The following is a 27358-nucleotide window of genomic DNA, read 5'->3' on the forward strand; positions in this document are numbered from 1 at the left end:
TCCCAGACAGAGGAAGGTGATTTTGCAAGTAAAATTTTTATCATAACCAATTGTAATGATGATGCAAATAAGACCAAGGTTATAAAAATGTTTTCTGTTTGAAAAATAATAGCAGTAGCTCGCAGACAGCTGACAGTCCAATATGGTGGAAAAATCGGCCCAATAATGGCTCTTTTGTAGCTACTGTTCATTGGCAGGTGAAGTAACTTACTTTTTCTTAATTCAATACCTTAAAGTTTAATGTGATGTTAAATATGATCAAAGTCAGCTGGAGGTGTCCAAAGACAGAGTGCTCGTGCTAATGTTGCTATGTTTCTACATGTTGTATAAATAGGTAACTGTTAGCTAACACATTCAGTGACTAATGATCCAAGGTAATAATGTCAATTGTGAGCTTGTGTTGCTGCCTCCAAGTGACCAAGAAAATCAATGAAGGCAGCTTTAATTTGTAAGATCAAAAAGAGTTGGTGAAAACAACATATAGGTCATAACCACGTTACTGAAACATGCTATAATCACATCACAGTCCTCTGACAAATAAAAACCAGTCATACAGACATCTGAGTCAAACCGTTACTCACCTTTTTTTTTTTTTTAATTTTTAATCTAAGTTGATGCATTGTCAGTGAGAAAGAAAAAGTTTATCCTTGAAGCAAGAAACTTTTATTCCAGCTCTCACCCTCATTCATTCAGAGACGTCTCCGCTGGAGCAGCTCATTGTTCAACAGAACAAACTATTGATTGTGGACAATTCCCAGTTGTACTGTAGAATTATGTGATTGTGAATATGACAAAAAAATAAGAAAAAAAAACTAACGCATGGGAGTTCAGCCAAACATGGCTGTTTAAATAAAGGTAACCTGTGTGTTAGACAAGAGAGCAGGCTGTTTGCAGAGAGGCTGAGGGAGGTGGACTGAATCTATAAAGTTTGTTTACTGCAACATTCAGATGCGCCTCCATCTGCTTTTTATCCAGTAAATCAATTCTGTTGCTTTGTGCTGTTCAAGGAGCTCCGCTTATGACAAAGGATGTTGCCTGCATGCAGATTCTCACCTCCTCTGCATAGTGGCCGCTGCGCCGAGCCAGGCTGCGATGCTGCTGCTGCTGCCGCCGCCTCGCCCGGCCCGCCGCATCCGTGTGAGCGAGGTCGATTCTGCCAGAAGTTCATTAAGAGTTTCATTATCTCACTCGGAGTGAAACCTGATTTGTAGCAGGGAGTATTGAGTTTTGATTTTGGTTTTCCAGAAAATTACAGATTTGATTGTTATTTAATAGGAGTTAGTGCTGATAGATAATTTCAATCACACACTAACCAACGCAGACATCAGTGAACGATGGCAGAGGGGCTTAGGGTGTTGTGTTGCAACACACCCAGCAGTCGTCACACTGACAAAGGCTACATATTTTGGCTCTCAGATGCTTCACACAGTGGGACGTCTAATCATGACAAATCGAGACTCAGCACAATGGAGTTGCTCATTTGCGTTTTCATTTGTTTCTGCGTGCCGACTGCTGCGGCGGCAGAGCACATTTTCAAGGCGTTGAACTGGGCACGTCGGATGCTTCAGCCTGTTTTTATTCGTGTATATGGTAATGAGGCAACTCCTGGCCATTGTGTTTGGATTCATTCATACTTTATGGGTGTTATTGTTCCACTATTGTGATTCACACTGTTCCTATCTTTAGCTTCTGCCTGTAGTTTTTCAGATTTGTTTTTTTTTTTTGTTTTTTTTCTGTTTGAAGTGAGAGCTTTTAATAAACCCTCTCTTATACTGTATCTACTCCACAGTAAGTCTTAGTCTATCTCTGGCTTTATTAAGCACTTTAATGTTTATTAATTTGCAAATTTGCTATTGAGCTGTCTTTTGCAAAAATATCATGAGCTCAGTTAAAGCCTTTTGAAAAGGGGCTGAAGAAAGCACACAGAGAGACAAGTCTGTTATTCATAAAGACTGACTCAGTGTGTGGTCAGAGAGCAAATATGAGTAAAAAGAGAAGTTGAATAATGAGTGATTCATTCAAATCAAAAATCAAATCAAGTTTATTCATGTAGCTCATTTCAAACAGCTGGAGTCGACCAAAGAGCTGTACAAATTGTAGTGACAATAGGAAAAACAGGAAACCTAATAAAATAGTCGGGTGCACCAGCTGCAGGTGAGACAAAGAGGACTGTCTAATACCCAGGTACAGTGAGTTGCAATAATCCAGCCTTGAGGAGATTGATGCAGTGGTAACAGTCTTCATATCATTCAGAGACAGGATATTCCTCAGCTGAAGATAGCAGCCTGTCACCACAGAGCTGATCTGTTTGTCAAATTTCAGTGCAGAGTCAAAGCTGACACCAAGATGAAGGTTCAGAGACAGAAGACAATCACCTCTGTCTTCTTGTCATTCAACTGAAGACAGGTCTTTGACACCCGGCATCTCACATCCTGGAGGCAGTTAAGGAAGGATGTGATCGAGTTGGAAGCTCCCCAGATTCAGTGGAAAGTATTTTTTTGCATGTCAGTGAAAGGAGAGAATATACAAAGAAAATAAAATGGGCCCTAAAATGGAACCTTGAGGTACTCCACGAGTGATTGGGTTAGTAAATGAGGAGAAACTCCCAATCTTCCCGATCGAACGACCTGTCTTTTAAGTTGGTGGCGAACCTGAAGGCAGTGCCCTGGATGCCAACCTGGACCTTGAGACGATTTAAAAGAATAGCCGCACTGAGGGTCTAAAAAAGAATTTAAACGGCACATTTACCACAGTGTAAAGACAGTAGTGGGTCATTTGAGACTTTGAGAAAGAGCAGATTCTGTGCTATGAGGAGCCCTGAAGGCTGAAAGGAATTTCTTCATAATGATGTTATTGTCTAAATAAGATAGAAGCTGTGTCTAAACCACTTTCCAGGCAGGATGCAGGTAACGACTCCCCACTGACATTAAAACTGGCTGCAGTCAGTTTACAGAGTACTTTGGGAAAAAAAAAAACCTGCACCAGCTGCTTTGTGAATAAATTGTGTGTGTTTGTTGCTACTTATTTTTAGGTCAACCGTTTAAGTTTTGAGTGGTTTAGAGCCATCATTAAAACAGTTATTTTTGTTACACATTAATCTGCCGGTTACATTTCACGATTAATTGATTTATCTGACAAATATTTCTGACAAATGTCTCACAACTTCCTTAAATAGTCTGAATTGTCAAAAAAACCAAAACTTGAGCATTATGGGATTGAGTAAAAGAAAGTTTATACTTATATTTCAAAAGCTGTAATCGCTAAATATTTGGTATATTTGATATAACCTTAATTTATATAACCATATCCTTATCAAACGGGTGGGAAACTTTTTCTCACTGATCTCCTCGAACCCTCACCTGAAATGTGATGTGTCAGTTAAACAAATATGAGCTAACTGGTTGCTGGCTGTAGCTTCATTTTTGAATGGACAGACATGAAAGGGATATTGATCTTCCCTTTTATTTCTCAGCAAGAATGCCAATAAGCACATTCCCTAAAAAGTTAAACATTTCCCTTTAAAAGTAGCGACTCCAGTAAAATAAAGGTTCAGCTCCTGCTAGCCCAGCTGTTACAACAGAGAGGAGTGCAGAGAGAGTTGGATACAGGCACATCCACAGACGCATACAGGAATTTAATGAGCTGGCTTGCTCCACAAAGAGAATCCGGGACATTAAATTTAGATGTTTTTTCTGTCTCGTCAGGCTTTACTGTAGACGGCGAGAGACTTCCCATCAAGCTATTTCTGTAACACTTGGTAAGGATATGATTATAAGACATCACATGACAGCAGATGGAAACGCTGAGCACGTTAATTGCAAGCTGTGTTGACTTGTCAGTTCGCGCGCAAAAGGCCTTGACCCCCCCCCGCCCCTCCGTGAACGTGCATCCACACAGAAATGCCATGCGGGATTTCGGTTGTGTGTACTGTTGGAGCTGAATCGCAGCGCTGCCCTTTTTCCTTGCACCTACTCTCTGCCAGCGACTCGCTGTAATGAGACAGAGGCCAATAGATTGTGTCAAACTTCTTTTGATTGTCTGTCTACACACGACTCCACACGCATCACGCTCCGTCGTCGCTGTTTGACTTCCTTTATGAGCTGAAGCTCTAGGAGATGCATTCAAACAAATGATCAGTTAGATGTTGTTTCCTTTTTTTCTTCCCTTGCGTGTCTTTATTTATTTTATTTTTTTTATGTCTCATTTCTGTGAGCGTTTTTCCTGCTTGTACAGCGGTTGCAGGTGTTATTGTTTTGTTGGGAGGTGCTTGCTGCTGGTATTCAGGTCTTGGTGTCTCTGCAGTTGACAGCATTTGTTTCTCTATTCATAGCACTTTGGCTGCTTTGACAGGGGAAGACACAAGCGCATCGCCTTCTTTACTGGGGTCTCTGACTTTCCTCAACCTCCCCCTTTCCTCTTTCTCTGCCATCGTCGTCTCCTTTCCTCTGCTCATTTTCTCTTCTTCCCCCTCCTTCACTCTCTCATAATCACCTCCCTCCTCCTCTTCCTCTTCCTTTGGCCAAGGTCCACGTTATAAATCAGAGCGAAAGGAGACTGTGCCTCCACCTTGCAGTGGTGGAAAGTTACTAAGTACATTTATTCATGTACAGTTTAAGGGAACTTTACTTGATTATTTCCATTACATGGTCATTTCTGCAGTACTACATTTTAAGGGAAATTGGGAAATACTCGTCACTTCACTAGATTTTTACAGGCGGCCAATAATAAATAATATAATTGAAATCTGCTGCACCACTTAAAATGCAACAGCAGTTTAAACGTAATCATTCTTATCTTAATTAATGGTTATTAAATAATTTACTAGTGTGTTATACATCAGTCTCCAGCTTTTATTAAGGATGTATTTGGGTTGCCAGGTTGTGAGCAATCCAATGGGAGTTTTTAAAACATCTGGGTTGCCATGATACAAATCAGTGATTACTGGTTTATAAAGTCTAAATGCACTGTTTTAGATAAGTACTTCTGATACTTAAAACTGGACTAATTAATATATTGATTGATTGATTGATTTTTATTTTTATTAACTAGTCTCTAGAGATGAAACCCTGGAGTCACACTGGGCAGTTGATTGGGGAATAGACAGAAGACAGTGTGTGTTTACCTGTCAGTGACCTTCGCACTCCTCCTCTTCTTCCCTAGCAACTGCTAAGGGAGATGCAGCAGATGGCGAGCCGGCCTTTCGCCACCATCAACGTCGCCTTGGAGACGGACGAAGAGCCGCCTGACCTGATAGGAGGAAACGTCAAGGTGAGCGCAACCTTTTTCTCTGAGCAGTCGCCACTGCGCCACAGACATCCACCTTTTGTCAGGGGCTGAGAGGGACACAAGCAGGGAGGCCTCATCTTTCATCGACACTGTCACTCATCCTCGCTCAAGTGGGAGCTCAGCCTTGTGCCCGTCGACGGCGGCCTGTGATCGCAGCCTCCAAAGCGAGAGATATTCCTCACACCATCTGTTTCACATCATTTTCTGAGTCTGAACTCTTTAAGGTGGTTCCGTTGGTTTTCAGCGAGCCAAGGAGTCTAAAATGAGCTCACTTAGAGAGAAGAGTTTGAAGTGTAGCGCAGGTCTAGTACACCTAATGAGGGTCAACGCAGTGTACATTTGCCGAGACCATGCGAAAGCTGAACGATGATGAAAGTGGGCTGCTGATGAGTAACACAGCACATTATACCAGTTACAGCCAGTTATTATGGGTAGGCAGTGAATTCTAATGGGAATGAATTCAGTTAACCCTGGAGTTAAACACATGCAGATGAGCGTAAGGTAATGTCGATTAAGACTGTGCTCAGAAATAAGCAAAGAGTTTTGTTCTAACATTGAGATATTCTTCAATTGGAAAAAATAAATAAACGCCTACTTGCAGGAAATGTTTGTTGGCATGAAAATAAAGAACATTAGGGGCCACTATTAAAGTCACGATTCATGTTACAAAACAGTCTTGTTTTGCTGCATCCAGCCATCTGTGTTTTTGAAATACTGACAGAAACCGAAGGTAGAAAAGTTCTGTTAAAATGGAGCTGGTTGGAACAAAGCCATTTATAAAGGAGCACAGTATAGACAGTGAAAGACAGTTCGTTATAAAGAGAGGTTCTGTGTTTCTCAAAGTACGGCTCCTTGTTTAGAGCAAATCGTGACGTAGTTGTGAAATAAGATTTTCAAGTTGTAGCCGTGCAGAGGTTTGCAGATATCTTTCTAAGAAACTTCTTCCACAGCATATGGAGATGAGCAGAACTTTTATTTGTGCTGCTCAAAACATTAAGAAAAAAAAAGAAAGAAAATCTTTCCAGGAACTATGTCCAAGCTGCAGGAACTATTTCTTAGCAGCGCTTGAATAAAAACAACTGAAAACTCTCCACTGCATCTTTACATGAATGTAATAATTATCTCTGAGAGAGAAACAAACAGGAAGCGTCACATTTCTACAGTGAGGAAAACAAAACCCTTTCCACATAAAGAGGAAACATCTGCACAGTCACAGAAGAGTCGACGTAGTTGAGAACAGTGTGAAAGGTCTTAGTAACAACAGTGATGATAAGAATAAAACCAGACACTTCCTTACAAAAAAACAAAATCCCCGAGACGCTGTCATCCAACATTTCTACGACAGACGGTGAAACCTTTTTAGTTTTTAAAATGTAATGTCTCTGTGCTGTGAGCGCTGCAAACCAACACATCAGTGTGTCGTGTGGAGCCAGAAATCTGAAAATAAACCGGGAAAATCAAATCAAATGAACTGCATCACCACATTCTCCAGGTAAGTGGCCGTGTTTTGTGATTTCAGAGAAACTGACCTGTGATTGAAATTCTTGTGACCAGCAAGGACCAAAGTTAGATCCTTACATCCTCCTTCCCCCTACATTACCCACAATGCAACAGTTCAGTCAGAGATTCAGGTGTGTGGTGCTAGTGGCAGCTAACGTAGCCCCGAGCTGCTAGCCTGTAGTCTGGAGCGGAGATGAGGAGCAGGTAGAGAGGTCAGGTGCGCTCGCTGTAGTTAGTGCAGTGGTTTATCAAATTAACAGAAGACATTGAGCTTGTCGACGCTGTAAATTGTATTTAAAACGTAAATATCAAGCTGCTGGAGATGGTGGTTGAGGACACTGGATTAGAGAAGGGAAGAGTCGGAGGCAGCCGCAGGTTAAAGAGCAGCTTTAAATGCAGATATTGTGCAGAGGCAGCGGCGGAGAACATTTAGTTATAGAGTTACAGAAACTGCGGTTGAGTATTCGGCGGGGCAGCTTCACCTGTGACTCTGCACTTTGTGATGAATGACCTCTGAATGCAGATGTAGTGCAGAATTATAGGGCTGTTTCTGCAGGGTGGCTCGGGGCCCCCCTCGCCTCTTGACAGGGGCCATGCATCTCAAGGGGCTCCTGCTCCCTGCAGAGGCTGCGGGGCCCTCGGGAAGATCTGAGCTAATCAAACCCCGGCTCCAACAGGAAGGATCCCACCTCTTCTCAGTTCTCCTCTCTCCTTTCTTCTCATTTCCGATTCCACTTCTTCTTCTGTTCTTTATTTCTTTGCACCTTCTCTTCTACGTCTCCACTCTTGTCCACGCCTTTTTCTTTCTTTTCAGTTCTTCTCTCGTGCCTTGTTTTCGCTGTTTTCTTCAGGTTTCTCCTCCTAAGTCTCCCTCCTCTCTGTTTGTTCTCTTTTCAATTCTTCTTTTCCTCTGTCATCTGTTGTTTTCTCTCTTCTCAGCTTCTGTAATTTTCTCTTCTTTTCATGTTTTCATCTTTCTCCTCTTGTTTCTTTTATCTTTTCCTCTCTTCTGTTTTTTACTTCTTTTTTTTCATTTATTTTCACATCACATTCTCAGTTTCTGTTCTCCTCCCTCTGCTGTTTATCAACCTTTTTTCTTTTGTCTTGACTTTTCTTTGAATCTTCTTGCTTCCTCTCGTCTCCTGTCTGACATCCTTACTTCACTATAGTGTTCCCCTTAATTTACTAGCACTTTACTGATCCTATCAGCTGTCTGGAGGTTTTTGTTGGCCTTATCTGCTGGTTCTGGTGTGTGTGTGTGTGTGTGAGTGTGTGTGTGTGTGTGTGTGTGTGTGTGTGTGTGTCTTTCTTTGTGTACCTCTGCATGTTTGTGTGGGTGTTGGCGTGTGTGCTGTTGTGTAGAAAGAAAAAGATGCAGCTTGGTGTGGAAATCAGGCGCCCTGTGCCGCCTCCTCCTCCATCTCTGCTTTACCTTTTCTTCTCCCACCTCTACTCTTTCTTTTCTTCCATTCTTTCCGGCCTGCTCTCCTTCTCTCCGTCAGGGCAGCTGCAGCCCAGGAGCAGAGATCCAATTTAGATCTTCCTCCTCAGCTTTCTGCGCCTTCACCAGCTCAGACGGTGAGCGCACACTATCCTATCTCCTCCCGGCTCAGATTGAGCGACTCAGAGCAGGTTCTTCCCCTTGTTTCCATGCTGTTTTATCAGGACGCTACAGTGGTGTATTAAGACCCACGATCAGAGCGTACAGGGGGCCAGGCTCCGCACGGTGAGCTGAAGATCATTAAAGTTGTTTATAGCCTCGGTGGGAAGTCCAAACTTGCTCCACCGATGAGATATATTCACTCTGCTTCTGCCAAATGGAGCTTGCGGGCCCAGCTCACGGGCAGATGATTACCTTTGTGAAGCTTAATGCTCTGCTTTTATTTATAGAGACCGTGGGACGAGAGAAAATCGGGACATGTGATGTGAAAAACGGATGGTGGGGGCAGCTGTGCTTTATCAAACATGGTTGCGGTGCACCATTATCTTCCCCTCCATTCACTGGGTATTAAATTAGAGGCATTTGGCTGATTTTAAGACCAATTGTGTGATAATCTTAAATTCTGTGACTGCCGGTGGCAAAGAACAAGTAAATTATCTGTGATGTCACATGAAGCATCTTTCATGACAAGGATAGTGTCTTCTTTAATGCGTGGTTACTCTGGAAAGAGGAAGAGAGTCCACGGCTGTTTTAGGAAGCAGAAAAGTTGTTGCAGGAAGCCACTGGTGAGACAGTTGTGATGAATTCTTTTCATCTAAAGAACAGCGCAGACGGAGACGAGGCGAGGGGAAGATGGAGCGTTGTTTGTGTGTGTTCGCCAAGTTGTGCCAAAGTTTCCCAGTTCCACGGAGAAACAGCTGAGACGACGTCCCTACAGCAGCAGGCGTGCCTAACCCTGGTTGTCATGGTTACTATAACAACGGTCATGACTTGGTTAGGTTAAGGAAAAAATAAGTACTTTCTCAACATTAGGTATTCTTCGTTGTCATGCTCGCGGTCTCTAAAACCGCTGGTTTCACCTCGGGGTCGAACGCCGCTCTCCGGTGTCATATTCCTGTGTTTTGCTGACCCATCCATCGCTGCTCGTTGCTCCTGTCATAATTACTACGACCACTAGATGTCGCCTAGCAAAAAAAACGTAACTGTGAGTCATATTTAACCCGCTGCACAGTCGACCTGTGGGTTGTTTGTTGCGGTTCCAGTTTAGAAAAGAGCTGCACTGACTTGCCTGTCGGTGCTTCACATTCAGATTTAGATGGATGACCTTCGATTAAACTTGTTGATCTTCATTTCTCTGCTGTGTGTAGTTTTTAAATATGTTGCGTTATGGCGTTCATAATTAAAAGCTGACGAAACATTTTCTTGGCAAACGGAAGCCAAGTGAATGAAAAACTCATCAAAGTCGGCTCAGTGGAAGTGGCTGTACCTGGTGAGTCATAGCAACAGGGAGTTTGACTCGCTCTCGTCACTGGCGGGGGGGGGGGGGGGGGGGGGGGGCTCACCCCCGTCTGCTGAGATGAATGCAGCGGATGAAAGCGGAGCAGCATGCAGCTACAGTGTATGCCCACATCTGTGTGTGTGTGTGTGTGTGTGTGTGTGTGTGTGTGCGTGTGTGCGTGTGTGCGTGCTCAGCAGCGATCCTACGTGCTGGGCTAATTACTGGAGGTAATTTAACAAAACCTTTCACTGCTCTGCCTGGCCAGTCTAGATAACTCTCCGGAGGAGGCTGGGCAGGCGGGAGTTGAGGGGAGGGCTTCAGCGCTCTAAAACAAAGGCATCTTCTGGGGAATGTTATTAACACACAGCCTCTGAAGAAGACCGCGGGAAAAGACACTACCTTTGGGGAACATCTTAGGCAAAAAGAGAAAAAAAAATCACATGCACAAAGAGTTTAAAAGGATGGATAATTGAATTTTTCAAGGTGTTTTGTTTTGTTTTTCCCGCTTTAATTACTTCTCAGGCCAAAATAAAGTGGACATGTGTGTTGAAGGAGATAAACTGTGTTCTTTTGGGGGTGCACGATGTTGTTTTTGTGGAAAATGGAAAGTGAAGTGGTTGGCTTGCACGCTCAGGTTGAAATTGAGGTTGTGCATTGGATACAATAGTCGTTCAGATGAACTCTCAATGCAATCGATTAGGAAATGAGTTTGTTAAAATCAAAATGATCCTTCTGTCACATCCCACATCAGTCTGACAGCGAGTTTCTTCCAGTTCCAAATTTATTTGCAGCGCCTATTCCCTCTCCAGTTTGAATATGAGATGCTGGTGTTAGAAAATGAGAAACGAGCATGTAAACAAACGAGAACCTAAGAGCAGCTTGCAGCTGCTGCAGTGGAAATTGGATTTGGCAGACGAGTTTTATGACAGCCCTAAGCTGTAAAATTAAAAGCTGCCAGTCTTCCTCTTCTTTTAGTTATTTGTTTTTACACATAAGAGTACAGATGTGCTCAGGTTATCACGGGCAGAACTCATCTTTCCAATTGTAAACATTCTGGATGAGAAATACATTTTGCTGGAGGCGAAAACAGACCTGTAGACTGGAGCAAGCCGAGCCTGGTCGGACCGCTTCTGGCAAGGCCAAAATAATTGTTTCATCTTCTGTTGTACCAAGAGATCGAGGAGCAAAATTAGCCAAGTGTGATATTGTACCACCTAATGTTGTATTTGAACAGTTGTCGGTATTTTTTATTCCCATTTCTCAGCAATCCACGTCAGCCACATGTAATGATGTTCCTGCACCATGACATTGAAAATGGAAAGAAATGATCCTTACACGGAGAGCTGGGTTGTCTTATCTAGTTATTGACTCATCACTCATTTATCACACAAAGCTGTAAGTGATATTAATGTTCTGTGGCCCTGAGGGACACTGTTGGCTTTGACTGTGTTCAAATGGAAAACAAAAATGGTAATTTACGCTCTTTCAGTATTTAATTAGGGTAGTTTTGTCTGGTTCCCTCCCATCTCGCGTGAGTGTTTAAAGAAGCTTCTCTAAAGTGTTTCCAAAGTGGGATGGGAGTCTGTTTGACGGGGTCCCACAGGGTCCTCTGCCAAAGTGATATAAGTTTAATTTCATTGCTGCCTTAGTTTTCCAAAGAAGGCTGCTCTTTTCTTCCCACATTAGTCTTAAGATTTCTAATAAGTGGAATGTAAACAAAAGGAGTTTGCAGCTGGAACTGAGACATGACGACGTCTGGTGAGGTCGGCTCTAAGGTGCAACAGGTGCAGATAAATACCTGGTTATTTAAGTCATAAATACCATTTTTATTCTACGAAAACAGCAGTAACCATTTATTATAATATTTGCATTCGACGTAATGGAGGAGTCCATGTTTCTCGCATGAGACTCAAACCGAGCGCCCAGAGGAAACCTGTGCATGTGATGCAGTAGACACAAGCTGGTGTGCATGCATCAGTTTCATTTAGCCTGAGACCGAGGTTGAAATCTGGAGGATAAATCCTGCCCTCATGACATTTATAATGTTCAGCTGGTTGCAGGTTGCGCTTCTGTCGAATTGCATTGTGTTATACTGGCAGGTGCTTCTATTGTAACGCTAAATAAGCCAAAGTGTCACATAATGTAAAGGCTGCAAACCTAATTGCCTCGTCCTGTTCAGACTGTTCATTGTTGATTCAAGCAGTCCACGTTAGATAAACCATTACTCCTGTGTGTTTTCATTTAGACACAGGAAACATTAGACGAAAGTGCCGTGTGAAGCGTCTGTGATGAATGATGTCACGGTCAAATTACCTTCATACTGTTTTATTTGCTGCAAACAAATTAGACCACAGTTAAAATGATTTGTAGCTTCTCTCTCACACCTGTGGTATTTTTGGCTCTCGTGTTTCTCATCATTGAATCTACGTTTCTTCAGTCAGTTGCAGACGCCGCTGCTCCTCGCGCCTCCTGCCCTCTCTAGTCGTCGCTCTCTTCTTTGTGCTTTGCTCAGGAGGATAAATACGTCATCGTATCGGCAGCTCGCTAGAAGCTGCCAGTCTTCACAGTCATGGTCTTATTTGTTTATGGTAATTATTGTTGTTATGTTTTGAATATATAATTAAAGGTTATTAAAGTTTCTTTTAAAAGTAATGTTGATGTTGTTGCTGAACACAAGGAGGAAATAGAAGAGACACATGAGAGCGGAGAGAAAACAGGAGTGACAGTGAAGGTTTTTTCTCAAGCGGAAAACATTTAAAAGAAGAAGGAGCTCCGTTTTTTCTTAATAAGCTGTCTCAAATGTTTCCTTGTGCGATTCATGAGTCTAAGGATGGAGGGTGTCAGACGCTGGACAGATCGTAAAGCCCCCTGGGACAAAGTCGTCTTAATTTTGTCCTTTTAGAACAAACTTGAGTTGACAGCAGAAACAAAGATAATCAGGTGGGAGCGGAGGATTTAAAAACAAAGCAGTGACCCAACTTTTCCTCCAACGTCCTGTTTGTTTACATTAATCACTCTCATTCCTCAAAGTCAAAGCACTGTGTTGATGATTTATTGTTAAAATTCCAGCATGTCAGAGTTTGAGAAGCTGCACATAGCTCCGGTATCCAAATACGTGTCTGAGTATTTTTATTTTCTGTGTGTTGTTGATTCTGCTGCTGGTTTGACTGCAGTGTTTTCCGGCTGCTCGCTCTGACCCGCTACGAGCTCATTTGTCTGCATCTGAACTATTCCCCCCCTGTCGGCTCTTAGGGGGGCTGTAACACTGCATGTGTGTGTGAGTCCAGCAACTCACAACACACCCGAAAACTGCTGCAAGCTCAGAAGCATGAACACACACACACACACATATATATATATATATATATATACACAACCTCTTAATAACCTTTTCTGTCCAAAGATGCGTAAACACAAGTTCTGAGCTGCATGCACATGTTCACATAAGCCTCACAGACATGAAATCTTTACCACAGCTGACATTAACTGTCCGTTATGATACTGTTATGACCATTTTGGCTTTCAAACATACTGTAGGTCTCATTACAGACAGAGCTGCAGGCTCCTGCTTCACCGGTCTAATGAACCCTGTAGATCCTGACACATTTCCCCATCAGTTTAATCACTGATCAGATGGAGTACGAACCTCTGCTGTGTCTTATGTTTGTATTGACTGACGGCATCCAAGCAGAGCTGTTAGATTATGAGTCTCAGTTGATTCTGATTTCCTCACATGTTGAATGTGAAGCCTCCTGCTGGATCCTCAGTTTGGCTGAGAAGTGGAAAATTCAAGGAGACTGATCGTCTGATGATTATTGTCGGTGGGGGGGGGGATTTTTTTCGGAGGGTCTTTGTTTCTCTTTGTTTCTTAAAAGAGCATTTTCATTGTCTCTTTTCCTCCCACAGTCGAGATGTAAAGAAAGAAAGAAAACTTTTATAGACTGATCTGACATTAAACAAATCCCCTCAAGGGCTGAAAACTGGCTCATTCATACTATTCGCAGAACAATTTTGTTGCCGTTTATTGAGCTGATTTTATTTCCTTGTGCATAAGAGACGATAATTAAATTACAAATGTGGAGCATCATTCCCCGGGCTGCAAACAGGCCAAAATGCAAAGGGCTCTTTCAGGTGCATTTGCATTTGCATTTCTTTTTATATGTTATTTACTTTCAGTCTTTTCAATATACTTTTTTTTTTTCTTTTCCAAACCCATTCAATTCAATTGTGTCAACCAATCAGCATACTTGATGCTCAGGTCCACATGACGTGTTGTTGAGTGTTGGGAGCTGTGTGTGAGAGCTCCTCTGTGACCCACATTTACCCATAACACACTTCTCTGTGTTAGACAATAGACTGTATATAAAAGATGGCAGGTAGCCTCAGTGAGGTTTCTGAAAAGCGGGTTTGAACCTCAGAGTGAGCTGCTGTGCCGTCGCCATCTTGGCAGTGTCTGACTCCGCCCCTAACTCCGCAGCTAATCCAAAGTGGCTACGCTCTCAATTATGCAGAACTTTAAAGCCTTAATAAAATGTAAACAGGAGAGTTTTATAAACAGCTGTGATGAAGGAGGCTTGTACCAGGTTGGAAACGTGTTTATTTGTGCTGTAAAGTTGGACGTTATAACATTGGAGTCTATGGAGATTGACTCACTTTTATCACCTCAAGTGGTCGTTAGAGGAACTGCAGTTTTCAGCACTTCTGTGTTGACTTCATTCTGTAGGTGGTCACTTGGTGTGGACCCACAGAGACGTTTACATGTACCATAATTCAAGCCTGTGGAGGTTCAGCTGTGTTAAAAGTGTTATAGGAATAGTTCAGATGGTAAAATTGCAGTCATGGCTTTTGCAGAAAACTGATTTGGCAGCTTATTCAGACAGGAGGCCGACATACAAAAGCACCAGCCCCTTCGCTTCATGAGGTGCGTGTGTTCGTACAGCGGAGATGATAGAGGCTAAAATGTCCTTCCCTGTCTGATCCTACTTGAACACGGCCCACCGCACAGACACGCATCTGAAAACACACCTGCTATAAACAGACACACACACATCTGTAAGGACATAAACAAATACAGAATCCCCTTCCCTTACATCAGCTGCACTGTATACACAGACGTACGCACGAACACACACACACACACACATATGTACACCTAGAGGCATCCAGGTCTTTATGCCACTTCCCCAGCTACCTGTGTGACAGGCTGTGTATCCTGCTGGTATGAAAGGTAAGCCTCAGAGAGTCGGAGCAGAGAATAAATGTGTAAAATGGGTCAGAGCCTGAATATCATTACTGCCCCGCTCCCCATGTGTACACTTACTGTGTGTGTGTGTGTGTGTGTGTGTGTGTATACAGTTGCATGTGAGTGTAAAATGTGTGTTTCAGTGTGAGGAGTTTCTGTCTGTGTGTGTCACACTCTAGTGGTATTGCTACTTGGGGCATTAAGCTCAACTCTCCAGAGTACAGAGACCAGCGTGGGAAGGGATTGAACCTGTATGTTCAGAAGTGTGTGTGCGTGTGTGTGTGTGCGCGCTGAGAGGCATTCACAGAAGTGTGTGAAACCATGCTATGGCCCAGCTTCCTGTCCGGCTCAGGAATTTGAAGTACACAGAGAGGGAGAGATGGGAAGGTATCTGTATGCAGGCGAGGTGGCGGCGGTGTTATCCATATCCTCAGCTGAAGTAAACCCATGAATATTGTACGAGGCAAGCAGCAGTAGATCCGGCCAGTGTTGGCGGGGGGTATGTGAGGGGGGGACTCATCCCCACATATGGATGAGTTGCTGATAAACAGGAGATATTGGTATTAGAGAGTCAGGTTTGTCAGGCAGCCTGCGGCGACAGGAGTGCACCGCCAGCACCGCTGACACAAATCTCCGCTCCCAGCGCCACCACTTGATTTCCAGTCGTGGCCCACGCTGCATACAGTCAGCGTTGTCATGAAATTGTGAACAGTGGGGGTAGATGTGTATAAGAGACAGGGGATGGAAAGGGTTTTTCTTTCTGGCTGCTGTACATGTTGCTGACACACAAAAAAAAGAAAGAACAGTAACAGCAAAGCCTCCGTTATCCGTGTCTTTGAAAATGATGTGTGTTCACCAGGATTTTGGAAGCTTGTGATGTGTAATAATTTTTTATTTTTTCTTTCCTTTTTCCTCTCCGCAGTCTGTCCCGAAACCCATCGCCCTCGAGCCGTGCTTCGGCAACAAAGCCGCCGTGCTCTCCATCTTTGTGCGGTTACCCAGGGGCACCGGCGGCATCCCTCCTCCAGGACAGTCTGGTAAGATGCAGCTGCTGAATTCACTTGTTTTCTTTCTTTCACTTTATCCGTCTTTGTTTGATTGTTGTGCACTTTCTTCTCTCGTCTCTCCTTAATCTGCCTCCCTCCCTCCGTCTTACCGAGCTTAATAAGAGCTGCAGAGAGACAGTTTAGAGCCCGACAGTTAGCTCCTCTAACTTGTTTCACTTTCTTTTTCTATTGTTCCCTCAATGGCTCTTATGATCCTTCCCACACAGAGTTTCAGGCCATGCCCAGAGTGTAAAACTGAAAATACTGTTGACACACTAACTCATGCTTTCTGGCTGGTTTTAAAATACGTTTCCATCCACGCCGAACCTCTTCTTTCCAACTAACTCCTGTGTGCATGAAGCTCTTCAGTTCTCATCGGGTACAGTACAAACAGTCTCTGTCCTCAGCGTTGGGAGACGCGCTGAGGATTATGGGAAATGTGTCCTTAATGTTGAGAAACACTGACATGTAAAATCATCTCGAGCGCGATCTGATTAGTTTACAGTAATTATATGATGTTAGCCGCATTAATGTGACAATGATGAATTGTGTTTTAAGTTGCTGCAGCACCTTCACTGCTGCCTCTCATTCCCCTCTTCCCTCCCTGCTCTCTCTCTCTCGTCTCTCCCTCCCTCCCTGCTCTCTCTCTCTCGTCTCTCCCTCCTTCCCTCCTCTGTGGTGAAATGAAGCCTGCAGCTTGTTGCTTTCCTCCTCATCTCTGTTTCCTCCTCCTTTCCTCATCTCTCTGTCAGCGTGTCGTCTTCTTCCCTTTATTAAACATGCTGCAGCTCCTCTCTCTCTCTCTCTCTCTCTCTCTCTCCGTTCTCCTCCTTTCCTTCTCGTCTGTGAGGCCGGGGGTTCAAAGTGCAGTCTGGTGTCTTTCCTTGCATTTCCCCGTGCTCTCACATTCCCCTCTCTTCCTTCTTCATTCCCTTCCCTTACAGCCTGATAGCACTGAGAATTGAGCCCATTACCTCCTTTCATCCAACACTGCCACCGCTCTCTTTTTACTTTCCCATCCGTCCTTCATCTGTTTTCCTGATCCTGGTTTCTCGGACGTCGTGAGAGGACTGAGCGCTTCACTCCCCTCAAAGTTTTTCTTTTCTATTCTCCGTCTTCCACTCTCTCCTTAAAGGACTCAGACAAGAACTCAACTTGATTCCTTTTCTTTCTCAATTTTTTTTCCCCCCTTCTGTTATTTTACAGCCCTCTTTGCCTCCCACAGTTGCAGTCCCCAGACCATCAGCACGCCCCAGGCCCTTATTAATTACAACATAGTCCTTTTGTCATAACAGAACCGTCTCCACTCTCGGTGAAGCTTTCCCTCGGGCAGCTTTTGTGGAGCCCGTGTTAGCCGCGCTCCTACCCTCCTCCCATGCCCGCGAGGGTCTCCTGTTACAACACTTTAAACTTGTTTCCCGCGCGGCTGCATCCGTTTCCATTCCTCCGGCTGTCTGTCGTCAGCGTCACGACCTCGTGGCGCTCTCTGTTTACAGTTTTGCTCGTCCCAAAATGGCTGCCTTTGTAGCTCTCCAAACAGCCGAGAGCGGGTCAGCACCACGGACTATCTCTGATCTGTATCTGAGCTTGATTTGGGTGATTTGAACCCTCCTGCGCTCAACAAGCTGAGAGCCGCAGCCTGTTGCACTGAAGACTGTCAGACTGTGTGATCCCAGCCGCAGCTTCTCCCCTTGGAATTTATATTTCGCCGTTGGCTATGTGCAGTTGATCGGGGTAAATGCATCCATCATTGGAGATAAATGGAGTTTATTGGAATTTCATGGCTCAGAGAGTATTAATAAATGTTAATGAAGTGTGATAGAAGTTAATGATTGCCTGCGCTGCCAGTCTATGATCTCACCACCTGTGTATGTGGTTGGGAGTGAGAGCGTGCGTGTGTGTGTGTGTGTGTGTGTGTGTGTGTGTGTGTGTGTGTGTGTGTGTGTGTGTGTGTGTTATACACACACTAAACAGTTTTTCAGTCAATAGACGTTTCGTGTGCGTTCACACTGGGAACGTGTCACAAATGATGTATTTACCAAAAAATGAAGGATGCATGAAAACAACACTTGATTTTTGAGTGTGATGATTAGAATTATTGCCCCACAATGTGATGCGTATAAAAGGAGATGGCAGAGATAGCTGCAGCTTTCAAACACAGGTGGCAATTTAAAGGACTTTACTTAAAGCACTGAAGAAGACAATGAAGAGGAAAATAAAATCAATTAAAAGTCAATCAAAAAGTAATAAAAAGTAAAGGCTATATATAGTGTTACTATATAATATATAAAAAGCCTGTGTGTGCAGATCAAGATCACCTTCACTCCTTTTCGCTCAAACCAGTTGCTCCGAGACTTTTGTCTCTATAAATCCATTAAATCATTGAGTGATTTTTCAACTGATGAACTGATTATGAAAGAAATCAAATGTTGTTAGTTTTGATTCATTGGAAAATTAAGAAGTTTTAAATATGTGACACCTGTATCATCTTCACTAACTCTGTGTGTGTGTGTGTGTGTGTGTGTGTGTGTGTGTGTGTGTGTGTGTGTGTGTGTGTGTGCAGGTCTGGCAGTGGCCAGCGCGCTGGTGGACGTCTCTCAGCAGATGTGTGTGGGCTACAAGGAGAAGTCCGGAGGCCTGAGGAACCGCAAACAGCAGCCCACCGCACAGCCATCCACCTGTATCTGACCACGCCCCCCATCCTCCTCCACCATTCCCGGCCCGACGCTCTCCCATTTAGCCCCCTGCCTCGGCCCCCTCCTTCAGAGACTTCTGCCAGCTCCGCTCTGGCAGGGAGAGGTGCATGCTGGGACGCAGGACTGGAACATTTTGGTGAGGGGCCGAGTTGTCCAGTGCACTGAAGCCTCAGTGGGCCCCCCCCTCCCCCTTCTCTCCTCCCGCAGGAACTTTTGGTCCCTTCAAACTGAATGAAAGACACTGGACACAGAGGAGGGGGAGGGAGGGAGGGACAAAGCGGGTGCTGCCTCCACCCTTTCCCATCGAAAAAAAAAACATTTTACATTTGTCGACACCGCCTCGTTAGAGTCGAGGCGGCCACGGCTTGCTGCTAGAAGAGATCCTCGTCTCGTAGTTTTTTGGAAACCCAGAGACTTTGCAACCCTCTATGTTCTTGTTTTACTTAAGTTATTGTTGTTCTTTGTTTTGTATTGTGTTATTTTGAATGCAGGAACAAACTGGACATGTGTAACTGCACATGCACACACACACACACACACACACACACACACACACACACACACACTCTTCCCAAAAAACCTACTTTCCAGGCCCTCGACCCATTTGTAGCCCATTGTTGCCTGCTGTCAAGTTCACAGCTCAGCACTGAGGGCTGGTGTCACCGGAGTCCTGTACAGTTTGGCCTCCGAGCAAGCGAACAGCATGTTCAGTCTTCCTTTAACGAGGATCCACTGTAGGAGGCCAGCCGTGCAGCCAAAGCCCATCTGAAGTATGTGACATTTCTAATCGGCCTCTGTCTCTTCTACCGCTGTCTTGTGGCCTGTCTGGAGCTTTGTCTCCGCCCGTCTCTCTCTCTCTCTCTCTCTCTCTCTCTCTCTCTCTCTCTCTCTCTCTCTCTCTCTCTCTCTCTCTCTGTGGCCATCTGGCTGCTGGACCCAACCTCCTTCCCAACCTCTCTGGCAGTTTGGCCGAGTACAAAACCAACACCACGGCAACTTCTCATCCACGCTGGCTGGCTGGCTGGATCGTAAGCCAGTGCCCATTGAAACTTTTCCAGCTAATTACTCCTCCAGTCACAATGAAAGCTAATGTCTCTGCACACAGGTGCGCTCGCAGGGCTCTCTCTCACACACACACACAGCAAAACAGCCGGTGGTGAGAAAACCCTCCGGCGTTTAACGATTGTCCCTTTGGCAGCGCCGCGCCTCCGGCTCATGTGAGACAGGCTTCCTATAGATCGCCTGACTCTGATTGACGGAAGTGATTAGGGCGATCTGCGTGAGGGGGGGCCGGGGTGACGGTTCAGCATCCTCTGTGATCGTTGCCTAGGAAATCCATAGCATCTAATTGCTGCTGCCGTGCCCCAAAATGCAACGCATGTCCCCCTCCCTGATACCAACCCCAGCACCATTCAATGGCAATCGCTCCGTGTCCCTGAGCAATCTACAGCTGCAGCAGGGTCTGTGTTCATATTGATGAGGCTACAGTGGAGCTGCTAATGCCAACACGTGAATGGCACCGGGTCGACAACCCAACATGAAGCGCGCACACACATCACCAGAACAAGCAGATGTCAGTGTCTTTTTCCTTATTTGCACCTTTGTTCCTTTGTTAAATGGAACTTTTGAATCGACCACATCTCATGGATATTCATCCTAAAAAAAAAAAAAAAAATACAAGAAAAACATCCATTGCTTTTTCCTAAAATTGCCTCTTGAAATTATCGTCCTCTCTCGGGCTTACTGCCTCTTTGTGCTCCATGTGTGAGGTTTCTCTAAGCCAGTCGTTTTTTTATTTTTTTTATTTTTCCCTTCCATTTATATCTGCTTTACCTGCTCTTTCCACAGTCCTTATCTGAAATCACTGGTCCATTTATAAAGAAACATTACTTTTTTGTCAACTGGGGAAAATGAGGGAAAGCAGAATGGAAAAACACAGGGCAAACACAAGAGACACAAAAAGAAAAAAAAAAACCTCAGGCTGCCAGTTGAAAACAGAGCTGTTGCTTTGAAATGTCAGGAGTAATTTTCTGTTTTATAAGGGCATCAGGGTGTCAGGTCTGTGTTTCTTACCTTAGAGTCTTTTCTCCGTCAGCACCGAGCATCACAGCGGGCTTGAATCAGTCCGCATTGGTCATCTTTGCCGGATATAAATTTCATACTACAACACTTGCAGGTGTTTGAAAGCAGGAGCTGTGGAAGACGTATCTCCTCCCTCCCCTCACAAAGTTATTAACTCCCCGCCTTCAGAGAAGTACAGTAATAGAACAATTTAATAACTCGCATTCTGCCCTAAAGAGCTCGGCATATTTAGTTCCAGGCTCTCACATGTGTTCAGCATACTAGAACCGCTCACCATCTGGTTAAAGGGCACACTCTTAGCACTGCAAAAAGGTCAGAGCAGAAAGCATGAACAAAGTTGACATTCTGTAATTATAGAGAGCTGGATGTGCTCAGAACTCCACTCAGCGAGCGCCAGCATCGCATTCAGGAGTCAGCTCTGTCCATATGTGCACTGAGGAATCAAAGCACTTCACTTGCACTCTTTATGATCAATCCTTTTTTATTTTTTTTTCCTCCACTAGAGTAACTTTCTGTTTTTTTGGCTGGTTCAGGTTTTGATGTTTATTCTGTCACTTCTGCAGAGACTTGATGGTAGAAAATCGCCGTCAGCTGTCAGCCGAATGTGGTAGAATTGGCATATGGTTGGTAAGCTGGTCCGTCTGAGTGCAAATTAAAGAAAAAAAAAAACTCCCACAAAAAAGCCATTCAGAGTTGTATGAACAATTTTTTATTAAATACTGTTTCTGTGAGGCTGTGGGAGTTTTATTTTTATTTTTTTACGATCTGTACCGCGGCCTCTCACTCTCCTACGCACCCGTCACTTCTTCTCAGGTGTGCAGGACTTTCTTGACTTTGTTTGCCTGCACTATCAGTCTGTTTGGCAGGTAACCAACCGTCGTTTTGAAGCTGTTGTTCAATTCCAAAAGTCTCGTTGGGTGGGAAACATCTGACGACAGCAGGAACATTTTGGGATGTACAAGCCTCTGCGGCACAAGGAAAGCTGCGATATTCTTCTTCCTTGGCAGAAATAGCATCAGTGTCACTGACTCCTGCCATGAGACCATGAGAACACGTCTGCTTCAAACCTGTTTTACAAAAAAAATCAATTTGTTGTAACTTCCTTAAAACAAAACTTTACAATATGAAGCCAGAATGTGACCCTGAGCTGATGGAGACGAGAGAGAGGCAATAAAACGTAAACCCCGCAACATCACATGACCCGTCATCAAATGGGCCGACGTGCTCCTGACACCGAAACGCCTGAAAGTGCACGTCTCTGTCCACTGCAGCATCAGCATACTTCAACAAGAGCAGCTCTGAGATCAGCCGACATCTCGTACATTTTGATTTTCTGTAGATGAACAGTTTCATTCCACAACACACACACACACACACACTAAACCTGCTCACTGTTAAGAAAAATCACTTTGTTCAGTATCAGTACTCAGTGACAGAATCTGTGACCGCTCTCGTCTTCAGTTGCAAATTTAATTTAATTTCCCACAAAGCAGATTTTCATTCATTTTGCAAAGAATCTCTTCATATATGAATCAATTCTCCGGCTGATTCGAAAAAGTACTGTAGTAATAATCTCACAAAGAATCAAGATTGTTTGTGGGGTTTTTTTTTTCTTTTGTAAATGAATGTAAAATGAAAAATCACCTGTGCAGCCAAGGTAAATCTGTAAACTGGAACCCTCCGGGGGGGGGGGGGAGTGGTTATCACAGACAGCACATTGAGTGAAAGGTCACAGGCTCAGACCATGTAGGAAAAGGTTTCTCTTGTTGAAGATGCATTGAGAAAAGGAGACGTAAGGTTTCCAGCCTCGAGCCTCTCAAACTACGATCCTCTGCTCGGTGGCTCGGACAGGCAGATCCTGGGTCCGATAGCGTCTGTGAGTAAATCCTAGAAGTTTGTTTTTACCTCTGTAGGATGATTATTTTAACACACTTTACATTGACTGACTAAACTTTGTGGATATTACTTTGTTGTCCTGTGTGGCCAGTCTCACCCATTTCAAACTGCAGTATCAGCAGAGTGATCAGAAACAAACTCTATTATCTGCAAATACTATTTGACCCAGATCTGTTGTCAGCAGTCTCACTGGGTTCCTACACAGGTCTGCAAAGTCTCAAAGCATGGGAAGTGATTAGGGGGGTTTAGAAGAAATATTGCAGCTTCAACATTTATCCAAGACTTTTCACGCCTGGTCCTCCCACTCAGGCCTTTTCATTTATTTTTGGCTGATTAGACGTCTTCTCAGGACTGTGTGGGCGTGTACACACCGTGCTTGATTGACATCTCCCGCACTCCCCAGCTGGTTTGGTTGCACCTGTTGGGGCGGGACTAATGTAGACTTCTGTGGCAGAGCTGGATAATATGACCTGAATTCTGAATTCCTTAAAAATGATCAATGTCATAACGTGTTTTTGATTCACAATGGCAGATATTTTCTGGGATTCTGGACTGGACTGTTTGCTGACTGGTTGCTTGTGGACTTTAGGTCTTTATATAACGTCAGTAACTGGATAAATTTAGTTTTGTGGCGAGCCCGCGTTGGAGTTTGGTGGCTAGCATGTGTAGCTCCACACAACCTTAAAAGAGGTCTAATCAGCCACATTGATGCTGTTTTTCCACAGGCGGGGGTTAACCACACTGTTTGGTTCTGCTCGGTAGCTCTGGCAGACTGTGGCCAAACCCGTGACGGGCTTCATTGTGGTGTGTCCCTAACTTCTAGAAAATGTGTTAAATCCAGTTCCTTCCTCCTTAAATATTTGCAACTTTTATTTTTTGTTTATACATTTGAAATCCTTCATTGTTTACATGTCTTTGTTAGCACATTGCTGCGTTTCTCTGCCCATTACCGCCACCTGCAGGTCAGTGGATTAGTGTAAAGTCATTGACGGGGAATGTGTGTCGACCCACTCATAAAGATATTGATCCAAAGTGATACTAGTGGTCAGAAACTCTGCAGGGTAACTTTAAGTTACTGCTGATGCCATCCAAACAGTTCCTGCTGCTGCTGCAGAGTTTTCCACCAGCAAACCAGTGGGAGGCTTTTATTGTGAAACAGCTAGAAGAAATGCAGCGCATTCGTCAGTGAGCTAGCAGAGCTTCTCTTGAATAAAACAGGACATAGACGTTTGGACTGCCATATTTTGTCAGCAGATCAGTTTTAAACATTGAAGGGAGGGCTAGTAGAAGAAACTGCAAGCGAAAGGCATTTCTGCAGTTTGTGAAAACAGACCATGTGATCAATAGCTTTTACCTGCCGTGAGGTGTTGTGGAAAAACACTGTGCCAGCATGGCTTTAATGGTGGCTGAGGCTCATGGGATGGCTTGGTGTGTGTGTCCCCAGACCTTTTGGAAAAACAGCATAACTGAAAAGTCTTGTGTTGATGTGGCAGGGGTTTAAAATGACACAATTTTTATATAAAAATGCACTTTTTTTTCTCCCCGAATCATAAATTCTAGCTGCACTAGAGCATAGTGTCCCCTCCCTCCTAAATGAGACAAAGTGACAAATCAAAACTCATGAGCACAATACAACCTTTCCTCTGTCCAGAGAGAGCTGGACCGACTAAGGTTAACTCTTTGGACTTTCTCCCTTTTGCTGTAAAGCATCAAAGCCCAGTCCTGCAGGTAAACATGAAGTTTACTGTGGCACTGTGTTGATGGTGCATTGCAGGATTCCTGAGTCCTAAAGTTCAGATTTTCCAGACGATTACCTCTTTCCACCATCTGCACCTGCCCAAGTGTGAAGCGGCCCCCGAGCTGATCAAAATATCTGAGAGGGAGTGTGGAAGTTTGCAAAGGGAAATGTGTAGGAACCCCGTGCACAGTCTGCCGCCGTGCCACCATACCTGTCAAATACCTGTCGCATTTATTTTGGTTCAAAGAGATGAGCAACCCCTTCTATCTCGCCCCGCTTTCCAGGCCTCAATCTCTCTCGGGTAACAGTTCATTTACAGTGGCCTTATTTAAGCTTATTTAATCTCTGTATTAACTGATACTAATGTACAGCAAACACATATTTATACAGTGTGATTAGTTACTGGAAATCTTCCTAATATTCACAATGCAAGTAGATTTTTTGTCAAACACTGGCAGCATTAATATATAAATATATTTAAAATGCTTTAATACACAGGTTGAAGCATCGGGATAAGGTCACTGTAAATCAGGCTTTACCCTCTCTCTTTCTTTCCGTCTCTCTTTGTATAGCGGCATTATATATACTGATGAAGTAGTTTGTTAATATGTATAATTTAGCAATTGCTCTTGTTTTTTTGTAAATAATGAGAAAGTATTGTGAATGACATTTGTTGGATGGTTTTAAAAAAATCATTCATGGCAAACCTCTCCAAGGCTTTTAAAAATGTGACTACAGTACATAGCATATTTTGTATGTAAGACAGCAGTGTAAAGATGAACAAGCATTACTAGAAGCTGATGAAACTACATGTAAAACTTGAGGATAATAGCTTAATGAACTTGTAATTACTGATGTACATAAAAGAATGACAGAACATTTTTGTCTATTATTAAATGTGAAAATCCAGCCGTCGCTGTTTGTCTTCATAAATACTTTTTCACTTCATTTTAAACTTCTCCTGTAGCGCTTGTTTGAATGTGCCTGGAGTGCCAGAGGGGTGGTGCCTTCGGAACACGCACAGTTTCTTGTAAGATATCTTTTCAAGAAAGTACACTAAAATTTAAAAAGATTTTCTTTGATGGTGTAACTGCAGAGACAAGCCTTGGCAACAGCCTCAAAAGGCTGCAATATGATGGAGTTCAGGGAGCCTTTAAAATCAAATGCGTAAATCCTCAGAGGAGCATAAATGTCATAAAATTTCATGGCAATCTCTTTTTTCTTGAAAAGGTTTCATCGAGTTTGACATCATGGGAAATTTTATGGTGTGTTTTGTTTAGAAATGGAAAGTTTGGTTTGAGAGTTGTGCTGCAGTAAAAGGTCAAGGTGCTTACCATAACACAAAGCTTCATCCTCTGGGGACCCACAGGTAATTAGATCATTTGAGCTGAGGGTGAAGATGACCTGAATTACATCTCATGAAGTTCGTCCTCTGGGGAGCTTTTTTTTTTTAGTGTTTTAATAGTACTTTCTCCACAGGAGATTCACCACTTTGGTCCAGACTGAAAAATGTTGATAAACTATGAATGGATCGCCATTAAATAGAAACATTCATGGTCCACAGAGGATGTATCCTAATGACCCTGAAGGTCTTCTGACTGTTAATCTTGTGCTACCATGAGGTCGACATTTTTGGATCTGAGTAAAATATCTATATCAATTAGATGGATTTCCATGACATTTTGTATATATGGCATTCATGGTCGCCTCAGGATGAATTTTAACACGTTTGGCAATAACTTTTAATCTAGTGATATTATCTGGAGAACATTTTAATTTAACCAATACTTTTTTTTTTATGTTTATGTTAATTATGTTCACATCTGCTAATTAGCAGATGTTTGGATGCTAAACTAAGACGGTGATCATAGTGAATATTATACTCACTAAACAACATGTTATGTCATTGTGAGCATGTTAGCATTTAGCTCAACGCACTCCCTGTGCCCAAGTATGGTCTAACAGAATTGTTAGTGCTTGATTGCAGCTTATGTTCAAAATCTAATGGTTTCATGCTTCCCAGAACATATGCTTAGAAAATTTTAGGAGGTTGACTATTGGGCAGTATCAACTGACAATTCATCACGTGTCATAACGAGATGTGACCTAAAGAAGGTTCTTACTCTGGGGAGCATGAATGTGCTCAGATTTCCTTGGCATTATCCCCATTGATATTTCTTTTGTGTAGGAGTGAAAAAAATGTCTGAGAGAGAAGGGACTAGCTTAAAGGTCAGGGGGTCACTGAAACTGTTTGTATACATCCTCTGCTGGTCGTACATTCAGTCAAGCAATTCGTTTTTGAGGTAAAGGGTTTTGGTCAGGCGGAGAGTTTGACCTGATGGTGATCATTGGGTCAATCGGTCACTAATGACGTCTCACTGTGGGTCAAAAGTGAAAGACAAACAAAGTTTTCCCCACATCGGATTATGATGCTGCGACACACCCGTCTGCTGCTCCAAGTAGGATGAAACAAATGTTGAGTATTATTATTTGTAAATACATTTTTCCCCAGGCCTGTTTTCAAATAATCGCTGCTATTTTTAATGCCGCTGTTGATGTTTCCGAGCCCTCCAGCTAAGCGGCGGCAGGAGAGGCTGAGTGTCGCTGAGCTGCTGTGTTCTCACCAGCAATTATTCATCACCAGTCATCCTGCATCTCTCTTTCATTCTTTCTCCCCCTTTAATCTCTCCCTCCCTCCCTCCTTCTCTCTTCTCACTTCATGTCTCTTTTTGTTTCTCTCTCCCACTCTCTACTCCTCCTTTCACTCCTGATCTTTTTCTTTTGCCTGTGAGCTCTCATTCTCTCTCTTTTCTCTTTCTCTTCTCCTCTTATTCTTTCTCTCTCTGTCTCTCCGTCTGGCACCTTTTTTCTCTTCGTTCTTTCCTTCCCTCCTTCGTTATTGGCTGCTACTTTCTCCTCTCCCAATCTCAAAC

The 27358-nt window shown here is 43.6% G+C and overlaps 1 protein-coding gene across 1 annotated transcript in view; it reads left to right on the forward strand.

Moving 5' to 3' along the window:
- atrn (attractin) overlaps positions 1 to 25334 on the forward strand; it is a 121571-nt gene extending 96237 nt beyond the window's left edge. Inside the window, exons 27-29 of the mRNA XM_087171111.1 lie at positions 5161 to 5268; positions 15890 to 16004; positions 18577 to 25334. Of these exons, the coding sequence (XP_087027237.1) occupies positions 5161 to 5268; positions 15890 to 16004; positions 18577 to 18701 (348 nt within the window). The 3' untranslated portion in view covers positions 18702 to 25334. The remainder of the gene's footprint in view (positions 1 to 5160; positions 5269 to 15889; positions 16005 to 18576) is intronic.
- The last annotated feature ends 2024 nt before the right edge of the window (positions 25335 to 27358 follow it).

The sequence above is a fragment of the Seriola lalandi genome, unplaced genomic scaffold (genome assembly GCF_002814215.2).
Source record: "Seriola lalandi dorsalis isolate HSWRI2012SDOR001 ecotype SW California unplaced genomic scaffold, Sedor1 jcf7180002054976, whole genome shotgun sequence".
NCBI classification, from domain to species: domain Eukaryota; kingdom Metazoa; phylum Chordata; class Actinopteri; order Carangiformes; family Carangidae; genus Seriola; species Seriola lalandi.